Source organism: Amblyomma mixtum, chromosome 6 (genome assembly GCF_055824585.1).
Source record: "Amblyomma mixtum isolate Tamu chromosome 6, ASM5582458v1, whole genome shotgun sequence".
NCBI lineage: Eukaryota > Metazoa > Arthropoda > Arachnida > Ixodida > Ixodidae > Amblyomma > Amblyomma mixtum.
This window is the reverse complement of record NC_143017.1, coordinates 154,909,809-154,920,879: the sequence shown is the minus strand read 5'-3', so window position 1 is coordinate 154,920,879 and position 11,071 is coordinate 154,909,809. Positions and strand designations below refer to the sequence as shown.

At 42.0% G+C, this 11,071-nt stretch overlaps 1 protein-coding gene across 6 annotated transcripts; it reads right to left on the bottom strand.

Moving 5' to 3' along the window:
* Positions 1-186: 186 nt before the first annotated feature.
* LOC149340874 (prenylated Rab acceptor protein 1) lies at positions 187-9,651 on the bottom strand. 6 transcript variants are annotated; one of them, XM_089549808.1, is made up of 7 exons: positions 9,557-9,651; positions 9,009-9,155; positions 7,735-7,947; positions 5,334-5,431; positions 4,508-4,609; positions 3,531-3,657; positions 187-1,238 (listed from the first exon to the last, which is right to left on the bottom strand). In XM_089549808.1, exons 2-6 carry the CDS (start codon positions 9,092-9,094, stop codon positions 3,560-3,562), a joined length of 597 nt encoding a protein of 198 aa, XP_089405934.1. In that variant the 5' UTR covers positions 9,095-9,155; positions 9,557-9,651; the 3' UTR covers positions 187-1,238; positions 3,531-3,559. The 6 variants fall into 6 exon arrangements, with proteins under 6 accessions (XP_089405934.1, XP_089405935.1, XP_089405937.1 ...); XM_089549809.1 differs by having other exon boundaries at positions 187-361; XM_089549811.1 differs by having other exon boundaries at positions 9,438-9,576.
* Positions 9,652-11,071: the final 1,420 nt, after the last annotated feature.

Below are 11,071 nucleotides of genomic sequence, written 5' to 3'. Positions count from 1 at the left end.
GAAGACATAGCACTTGGCCATCACGGTAGCGCCATTGCTGGCGCACACTGGTTGCAGAAGTAATCAGGATGTCCAGATCTGAATTTGAGCACTTCTTCACTGTAATGTTGGGCAACCATTGGTGTACAGTTTCACTGGACCTGATTGCTTTATTCTATACACATCGCATGAGGCCACTCTGCAATGTAGCGGTAATGACAGGTATTTTATTTAGATCTTGGAAGACTGTTCAACAAAGTAGCATGTTCAGGAAGTCATGAAGCTTCACAAAAACAGAGTTGTTTCTTATAAAAGGTCCATGGACGCAGCCTTTTTTTCAACTTTTTGATTCGGAGCAGTTTTCTCAAGTCTGTCACGAAGCCTATGGAGAGCCAGAATGTGTGAGAGAGAGTTAATATTTGCATTGAAATTAAGGGCATTCTACTGTATTCTTCCCTTTCCCACATGGGCATTCCTCTCTACTGCTCATTCATTCTTTGCTTCAGTGATAGCAGTGTGAAGGAGTGTAGAGTAAATGCCATCCTATTGGTGAGTCGACTTGAGGGCCTTTTGAAAATGTACCACCTGTACAATAGTCAAATGACCGATGTGACCATTCTTTTCATCTTCTTCACCAGCAAGCTTGGGTGTGTGGCAGCAATGGCTGTGATGTGATAGTGCAGTGCGGTCTCTCCAACCACTGCTGCACAGGCTTGGGAACTATCCATACATCCTGTATGGATACATCCTGATACATCCTGATATGATACATCCTGTATGTATGCGCAATGGGATGATTGTATATAGCCTTCAGAGTATATACATATTTTCTTACCACGTACTGTTTATAGTCACAGTTTTCCATTTCTGAGGGAGCATCCTTGTGTTCGGAATAAAGTTTACGATGTCTTTTTGAAACAAGTTCACTTTATTCAACAAATAAAGACTTGAATATAAGCCTTCTAGTAAAAACAAGTGCAATAAAGAAAAGTTTAAAAAGTCACAGAATGGATTTACTTCTAATAAGGTGCAAAAATGCATCGCTGAAGCCTTTCCCAGTTTTGCCTCTACCAACAAAGGTTCTAAAAACTTACTGGAAGCAGAGCATAATAAATATGGCAAAAGAGTGCTTTCTTTGAAATTTCAGATCAGGAATGAGAAAGTGTTTTTTCTTTGAGTGATTGCCATATGCTTGAGAAGGCTGACACTGCCCGCTGATTACGTGAATGCAGCTGAGCCAATCACGGTTGTCCACAGACCTGCAAGTTGTGACGACAGATTAACGCCTAAAAATCAAAGGAAGGCAAGCAGAGATCAAGATTTACGTGTAGCACATCTTTTCTTCATTCTTGCACTTCACAACACTCTTGATGATGATGAATTTTTGTGGCGCAAGAGCGTCTGCGGCCAAAGAGCGCCATGGCACTTGATTTTTTTTTTTTTCGCTTTTACTCAAGGTGGGGTTGTGGTCAAGGACCCGTTTCCCAAGCGTTTCACCCTAAAGAAGCCGAGCACCAGGCAGGGGAAGCTTGCACCCATTGTATCACCGGTGGGGACCCGATGGCACTGGGGATCAAACCCCGCACCTCCTGCATGCGAGGCGGATGCTCAAACGATTAGGCCACCGCTGCAGTCTTCACAACACTCTTGATCGAAAATTTCCTCCTTAATTAGTCATTAAGAGACGATTTACAGTAGGCAGCTTCAAGGTATACTAAATTAGGACTAGCTGTGCTAAGTACGAAAAAAAAAGAACTTATCAAATGACGACAAAACTGCTGACAACAGCGGGTTGCTATATACTACGACATATGCACAGCCATTCACAGCAGCAGGTTTTTCTTCTTGAACAATGCCTCACTGTGGCACTGGTGAAGCTGCTCATCTTTTATCCCCTTCAGGCGAGCTGCATCCACAAATGAGTACATGACCTGAACATTATCAAGCTCCTCATGTACAAGGCACTGTGTCTTCCAATATGGATGCAATGAAATGTGCTAAGATCTGAAGAATCGTGTAGAAACTCATCAAGCCAGGCACGCAAAATGAATGAGGAAAAATTATTAAAATGGATTCCTTCGTGATTTACAGCAGCTGTGATATGGCTCCACTTGGTATGTGTTTTCATATGTTTGCTTGGCAAGCATGAGTGCTTTAAAGTGCTTAAAATAAGCCGATTTGTTTACACAGAAACTTCATGTAACAGGAATCAGTCAAATGAAGCATACCGTATAAACTTGTGATGGCGACACCTTTTATTTTTAAAATTCAAGTGTGAATTTTCGAGGTGCGGCCCATATACGAATAAAAAAAAGTTACAGCTGTACTTTTCCTCAAGTACCAAGTCAAAATTAGGGGGTGCAGCCCATACACGAGTGCAGCCATTACACGAGATTATACAGTAATTGTCATCTTGAAAGCAGTTGTGAGTCGCTATGTGGATATATATGAGGAGCTGACAAAAACTGCATAATTAAGGTAGAATTTTTTTATTCTTGGCATGCTCCTCACAACAATCCAAGAATTAATAAATTTCTGCTGACTGGATAATGCAGTAAAACCTTGTTAATTCGACCTTCTTTAATTTCGAAATCCATATAGTAATTCAGACTGCCGGCGTGGTCGCAGCCGATATTCATACAAGTGTATGGCATAGGACACTCATTCATTCAGATGCAGCTTGGCTCGCACCAGTTAATTCAAATGGGCTCCTGATGGGGGGGGGGGGGCACATTGAAGTACGACCGTCGCAGCACGGGATCGTCCAAACAGCAATCCTCAAACCTCGGTTGCATCGTACAGTGGCTGCCTGCGCACCTCTGATGAATTGGCAGATATGACAAGATCCAGAGGGTCCATTTGCTGAATATTAAAGCGGCCTCATGGTCTTGGTTTCGCATTTTTGAGAGCTGAGCATACTTATGTGCAGTTTCAAATGCAGATAGCAGCATCATTGGTTTTTTCATTTTCTTCTTGTAAAGCTCTCCTGGGGCGGATGTATCTGTGCACTCTGACACACTGTTTAAAACTGAAGCGGTGCAGCCTCCTGACTTAATGCAGCACAAGTTACAGCAGTGCTGCTTCAACGTACCCAACAGCGTGCATGTAGTTGAGCATCTGAGTGAACAGCAAAAAAATTGTTTCTGCGGTGCAGTTTTTATCATCAAGGCAGACAACCGTTGCTTAGTTCTTTACCAAATAAATTTACTTTGATGCAAATGGTGTCTGGCAGCATTTTAAGGGCTATTTGTTAATTCAATCTTTGGATAATTTGGATGTTTTCCCTAGTCCCTTGAAGTGTAAATTAACGAGGTTTTACTGTAATTAGCGATTTCAAATAATGAAGAAAGTTGGGTGAGTAGGTGGTTCATCTTTGAAATTTGGCACCAGCAAAAAAGTACGAAAATGAAAAGGAAGCACACAGGACTCAGAGGCTGTCTTTTGTGCTTCTTTCGTGTCTTCAATCTTAGCGCTAGTTTTAAGTTTCAAATAGGTAATTAGCACCTGAAGGCAGGTGTAAAAAAAAAAAAGAAGAAGCATTTCTCACAAACCTGCATTAACTTGCTGCAAGGTTTATCTCTCAGACTGTCTGTAGCTGCAGTTCATAGCTTTCCTCGGGAGGTGACATCTCGATGGCATAAGTTGTTGCGTGAAGCATAATCGTGAAGAAGGAAGAACCTGCATATCAATGAAAAGAGAACATTCGGCAGCTCATACCGTCACCAAGGGTTGGAATCAGCATCGGATTTTCTGCACTGAGCAGCTTAGTGCCACTAGATGCTATGTAAAAACTGAGCTGCACTATAGCAGATGTCATTCGTCACTGTCATCATCAGTCTATCATGTCCACTCCAGGACAAAAGCCTCTCCCGTATCTCTCTAATTAGCCACGCGTCCTTTGCCAACTGCAGCTACTTTTAACATGATAGTGTTAAGGCTCACATTCTGCAGAAAATCTGGAGTTGTCGGCGCTGTGAGTGAGAAATCCCCAGAGAATCAACCTAGGTGACGTGAACTTGCGGCATCACCACAACCTGCTCACCGGATTGTGAACAAACTGACCACCATGGCAGGTGGCAGTTAAATTAATGACTGGCCACGAGAGGTTGCTCGGGAGGAGTAACTCGGTTCATACAAGCCCCACCAGTGGCAGCACCTGCCATCGCAGGGCTGTGGTGCACTCATGCAGAGAAGAGCGGCTGCGGCAACTACAGTCAGCTCAGACTCGTTCCGCTGAAGTCAAGGGAGCCACGTGTCTTCTGCAGATCACCTGCCAGAGCCATGCTTGTGATTTTTCACTCAACACCGACAATGCTTACACGGATTTTCTACAGAACGGGACCTTTAACGCTCTCGTGTTAAAGAAGTTTGACACGTGCTTAATCCCTTTCTTGGCAACCTACTCAAAGGTCAATTCTAGCAAATTTTTGACACAGCATCACATTTGGATCTCCAAACAAAAAAGAAAGAGCTAAGGAGCAGGCAAGCAGCCACATATGCTCAGCAATGTTTTTCTTTCGCTTCTCACCAAGAACCCAGAAGACGGCAGATCCAGCCCCAGCCACGTAAAATATCGGGAAACACAGCATGCCCAGTATGCAGTACTGCTGCACCAGTGTGAGTTCCTTATCTGGAAAAAAAAAATAAGAAGAAGAGAGCCAGAAGTATGAATTACGCAAATCACGGGACTTAAGTGAAGCTAAGCAGTAAAGAAAAGAGAGTACATCCTCATTTGTACTTGGTGCAGAATAACAAGATGGGTAGGCATTGTTATGACTCATGACTCACTGATTTAACTCTGAAATGTAGCACGACTCAGTGCTTTACAAGTAAAGTAATGTAAGGTGTATAGTTTGTACAAAGCACACATAGACACGGTCATGACTCAACACTTTAATGCTTTCGCATTCCCACATGTGAGCAGTCTTAAGTGTCTCTGCCAAATTTTTTTTAACATTCATGTTGTGCTATTTTCCTATAACACTGCCTTGAGATTATCATTCGTAATTAATAATACTTTTCAAAAGCGAAAGCAATACCATGGACTAAGGCCATAGTTAAGGGCTCTGGATTAATTTCAACCACCTAGAATTGCCGAACACTCACCGATATCTCAGTAGAACAGAGTTTTTGCAGTCTGCCACAAAGAAAATGCACACCCACTTCGGCCAGTCTTAAATCCATAAACTTCGCTCAGCAGCCAAACACCAGAGCCACTGAATCTAACTCTGAACCTAAACTGTAAAACCACCATGACTGGCTAATCTAGAGATTATGTCACAAAAATGATATCGCACAGACAAAATGATGCTTCATAGGATAATGAAACCAAGGTGCAATAATAAACCACTCACTGAACAGCTTGAGTTTGCCTTCAGCACTTTTCAGACGAATAATGTATGCACCTCCCATCCCAGCAACGATGGCAATAAGCAAAAGAGGCGAGGTCAGTCTGAAAGCAGAGAGGGCAGCTGAGTTGTAAAGATGTTCCTTTACCTCCACTAGTATTTGGAGACATTTAAAAGCAACACAGTATTGATACGTGTGTGATCAACATAACCAGCCCCCATCCTCAGCACTTTACATTCAAAGCCCTTCGTTTTCAGGTTTTATTTTTTCCGGTAGTCGTGGGGTAAAAATCGGGTGATGTTTTTTTACCTCATTCGGGTACAAATCGGGTTATTCAGCAACAGGTTCCGTAATTCAGGTTTTATCAGGTCATATTTTATAGCCAAGAATAGTAAATTCTGCTATAATCACTCATTTCTGAGCGGAATACAAACTGCTCTATTTTTTGTACATTGCTCTGTAAGCATTACAGAAATAGCAGGTTGCACTGCACATGACTTCAGTGGCAGCGCAGGTAGAAAGAAGGGATGAGATAGGACACAGGAGTAAAGAGTGCTGACTTCCAACTGTTTATTTCACCAAATGTGCCACATATATATATACACCAGCAAGACCAAGAGCAAGAGTGGTGGTGCGTATATATACATCACCACTCCTGCTGGTGTATATATGTATACATGGCACGTTTGGTGAAATAAACAGTTGGAAGTCAGAGCTCTTTACACCTGTGTCCTATCTCATCCCTTCTTTTTACCTGCGCTGCCACTGAAGTCATGTTAAACCAACTAGCCCAACAAGCATCAATCTTGCACTGCACACCTTCTAAAAAATCTGATTTTTTATTTACTGAAATCATTTTGCTGCGTAGATTGGTATTTCCTGTGCAGCACTTCTACGTCTGTGAAACACCTATTTGCATTTGTTTGCACATTGCGACAACATTTATTCAACGTCAATGCAATCATTTTAAAAGCGGAAGAGCATTGATACAGGATGCTTTTAACGTGGGTAGCACTTGATACAGTGATGTCAATAAGACGTCTGGTCAGTACCCGCGCTTTTTCATTTTGTTCCCGAAACATGCTATTTGAACATGGCCTAAAATTAAGCACCACCATAATAAATAGAAAGCTTTGCAAGAAGTTTAAAATAACCCCTTGATTAAAAATACCTCTGCGGATGTCGGCACAAGATGTCTGCTACTTTTGTTGTGGAGTTTACAGAAGGCTTATTTTCGGGACAAAATCAGGTTTAATCTCATTTTTAAGAAATTTGCTCAGGGTGCATAAGTCGAGTAAAATCGAGTTTTACACAAAAACGAAGGGCCCTATTTATATTTTGTAAAATATCCAAGCAAATAAAGATATAAAACCTGCCCAGTTTGCGTGCAGCCATCATGTGCAGGCATGCACAAGAGCCAGACTGCACTGATAGTTGTGATTTGCAAGCAAGAAACGGATGAACTAACAGAAGAAAAAGAAAAGACCAAAGGCATTACAGTAGCTGCACACTATTTTCCAAGCCAATTGGAGAGGCTGTTTTGTCTGAAACATCATAACCACATGTTTTTGTTCAAGTCAAAAACACAGTTCATGAAAGCATAATACCTGCTGCAAATGTGACCAAATGCTAAGATTAACTACGCGAAGACTTGCAGAATAATCCATGAGCTGAAATGTAGCCCGACTTAATGGTCAGTTGGCAGAAGCCTTTCGTAAGAGCAGGGCCACGATACGATCTCAAAGCATTATTGGGGAACAGACAAGATATTTCAAAAGAGTAACGAGCACTTCTTTCCTCAACATATAAGGGGGCAAGTATAGATTATACAGTGAATCATTCTATTACAAGAGTTTCATTTTCTGGCTTCCAGCAAGTTTCAAATACCAGGCACAGAGCGAAACATAATTTAATACGGTTTTCAGTATTGCTTGGCAACCAGTTCCACATTTCCATCCTCAACAGAAACCAACATCGAGTTAAATGTCTTCAAGCAGAACAAAAAATCATAGCGACGTTTTGTTCACCTGCCAATGGGCAGAAACTATTCTTTTTTTTTCTCCCCCCAAACAAAGTATTTGTCCACACATGAACAATCAGCAATGCAAAACTTGAGAGACTGCTTACTGGTAAGTGTAAGAGGATTGGGGTGAAGGCGCAAGCAGAAAAATTTCTCACTTTTAAGCCTATGCCTGTGGTAATTTCTCCAGACAGAAACATTGGCATGCTAAAACTTTGAGTCTATGTCCCTTTAATTCTTCTTTGCTTCTTACAGTGCGCAAATATCAGAATTTTAAGGTACTGGCTAAACAAAGGACATAATGCAAAAGAGCACAAAGAAACAAAACACTATGAAGAATGCTACATTGTCCCGCAATCCATAACGTGCTAATATAGTCCACTCACATGCAGTACACGATGAGACCAATGAAGACAAAGAGATAGTTGCTCTGAAAGTGCTCCACGTTACGGATGACTCTGGCAGATGCATCGCTGATGTTTTTCGGAACGCTAAATCGGTTGAAGTTGACAAACTGCTTCCATGGCCGAATGGTCTGCTTCTTCTGAGACAACCATTGCTTTGCTGCTGCTGGACTTGTTGGCAGCAGGCCAGGTTTGCTGAGGAAAGAGCAAGTGACAGAAAAAGCATGAAAGCATGAAAGATCAAGTAACAGAAAAAAATAATTCGACAGATGAAACACACCAGTGACTCGATCAAAAGTAAGTGCAAGGCCAATTGTATGAAATAAAAGATAGCGTTTGGCTTACTAAAAGCATCACCTCCTTTTTAATGCACACTAGACATTCTCCCTCCTGGTAAAATCCATGAAACAGTCATGCCGTAATGTTACCTATGAGTGTTTACTCTTTCGAAAATTACCTTGAGGTAATTGTCGAAGGAAGCACAAATGGTTTATCAAGGAGGCACAAACGTGCTTAATGAATTCGTTAAGCATGTTTATTTGTGCCTTCTACTACTGATTTAGTGTTGTAAGCACTGTCAAAGCCCTAAGTATATATAATAGAATGAAACAACAAACATTCACAGGAACTGATGTATGTATGAGCTTTCCATTTATTAAATTTAAATTACGGTAGAGCCCACAATACACCTCAGATGCCACCTTAAATGTGCACAATGTGCCTGTAGATCCAATACAAGCTCACAAGTTTTTGTTCTCTGTGTTTTGAGTACATTTGCATGCAGTACAGCTCTCACCTTATTTCTTTCCCAATGCTTACATGCAATGAAACTGTACACGTTCTGTACTCACAAACCTATGGCACTATTGGCATAAAATAAGGAAGGTCACGATTGATAAAGGAAACAGTTCAGCCTAATAATAAGAAATGAAGCGGCTGGTGTGCGTATGACATTTGCATCCAGCTAAGGCGGCCGTGAGAGCTTTTATGAGCCGTATTAGAAGGCCACTATTTCTTTGATTCAATTACTAGCTTCCCTGCTTTCTTGTAAGGTCATAGTGACGTGGCAAAAACGTTTTAAGTGGTGCCCAAGAGACTGAATGAATGAGAAGGTATAGCGTCCAACGCTGGCTATTGAAGATACTGTCATACTTCTTAAATATATTGGATGGCTTAAAAAGCTAAGGAGAAAACAGGTAATGCGAAAAGACCGAAGTGAGGTAATTTAACAACAATATAAGCACCCATATACGCACCTCGTCTGTTCTTCGTCAACTGCGGCAACAATCTCTCCGGTCAGTTGGGCTAAATCCAAGTTAACTGAGTCGCCTTTCGCATCCATGCTGTTCACTCTTCTGCAAATTTGTCAAGGAAGGGGCTGTCCTGTTTTTCGAAGGCTGCGCCTAGAGAAGGCAAGTAAAGAAACAAACAAACAAAAAAGATAGGTCGCGTTGGTTTCATTTCAAGGTAAAGCAAGTATTTTTTGTTACACGCCACTTCACTCCACTGACGCAAAGCGGATCTAAAAAAGCACACACACAGAAGCAAAAATTAGGAATTTCAGCTGAAGGAAGCTCGCAGGTGCGCAGTAGATGAGTGGTTTCGGCGGTGGTTTCGCGCGCTGACGTTTTTTTTTCGACAGTGGGAGCGTTCGATCAGCGACTATGGAAGGAGAAAAGACATACAGCAGGTATCGGCAGTTTTATAGCTTCCAGCTGCGTCACGTAAAAAGGCAAAATAATATAAACAGGACTTGAGTACAAAACTGGGAATTTAGTCAAAAGCGCAGTGATTGTACACGCACCTTTACAACCAATACGCACAGACGCCCACGCATAGATCCGCGCAGCAACAAGAAATGCCAAAACGACAAAAAATAAAGGGAGTTCGCTGATGTCTACTGCTATTAGATGCCCCGCGGAAATAGAGACTTTTGAAATTGCTGTAGACAAAAAAAAAAGACAAAATAAGTGTTGAAATAAAACGCCAGTGATAATAGTCTGTGTTACAAACCTCCATTTTCGTGTACACTTCACATTTAGAAAAGCAAAACAGAACAAAAAAATTAGGGTCTGTCCATGGTCCGTCGTCGGAAAAGATGTGGCTAGGCAAGTACTGCAAATCATTGTGCCCTATTGGGATTTCCTAATGGATCCAGTTGAAGTGTCCAATTACTATTACTGGTTTTATTCATAAAATAACAATGAAAGAAAAAGACGTCATGTGCCATTCAGCCTGAGGACATCATCATCATCATCATTTAGCAGCCAAGCCTGAAGCACCTCATCTGTGGCTAGCGGAATAAAAGAGATAGGGAGCTAGAGGACAGTGAGGGTGAAATAAGTAGGGGAGCGCAGTAATAAAGGTCAGGGGATCTAAATGGACATCCAAACCGGAATGTCCAATTTCAACCAATTGGTTCCAAATAGTGAAATAGAACCAAATGGACATTCCAGTTCAAACCAATTGCAAATGTACCCCAATTGGACTCAATGGTTTTCTTCCCGCTCTGCAGTGCGCATGCAAAACGTTGGCGAATGCTGACAAAGGTGTTGGCATGCTGCAACTGCAGTACAGCTGTTGTTCTCAGTGATTAAGAGCAGCACATTTACAGATCAGGCATGTGTGTGCCGGTTAAGATGCTTCTGGTAAAATATTTTAGTTCGGTATATATAAGCTTAATTGGGCTTCCTTTTTTATATTTTTCCATCATCGTTATCCAGCCATCCGTATGCACAGAACCAGTTTTCTGCGTCATGTCGTTAGTACTCTCCTTTTTGCAGATGGCAGCCTGGCGGCCAGGTTTACACGCCGCCGATGCCCCAAGGCCCACAGCACTGCAATTTGTTCGCATCAACTGTCAATAAGCCCCTGTATCCCAACTGCCTTTTATTGCAGTCTTCAAGCGCATCTCGGTCTATAAAGCTAATTTTATGCCTGTTTTGCATCAACCACAAAAACAGGAACCTTGGAGGCTCTAGTGTAATGTAAGGGGCCACGTTGCCACACGCTAAACAAAAGGCAAGCATGTTCCAGATGGAGGTCACATATATATATTTGCACGTTCTTAAAAAAAAACAAACATCATTTGCTCTGATATAACTTCACCATATTGCTGCACCAACAGTCCTCACAGCATACCACAGGTATGCTTCAGCTGGACAGTGGGAGGCTGCAATGTTTTAAAATGCGATAACATTAGAACCCCCAGGTTGGAAAAAGTGTTTGCCGTTCTCTGAAGCCTCCACCTGCCATGGTTGGCAGGTGGAAGAGTGGAGAGAGGGAAAGCCATGCCAAGGGAAGGACCCATATGGCAGCG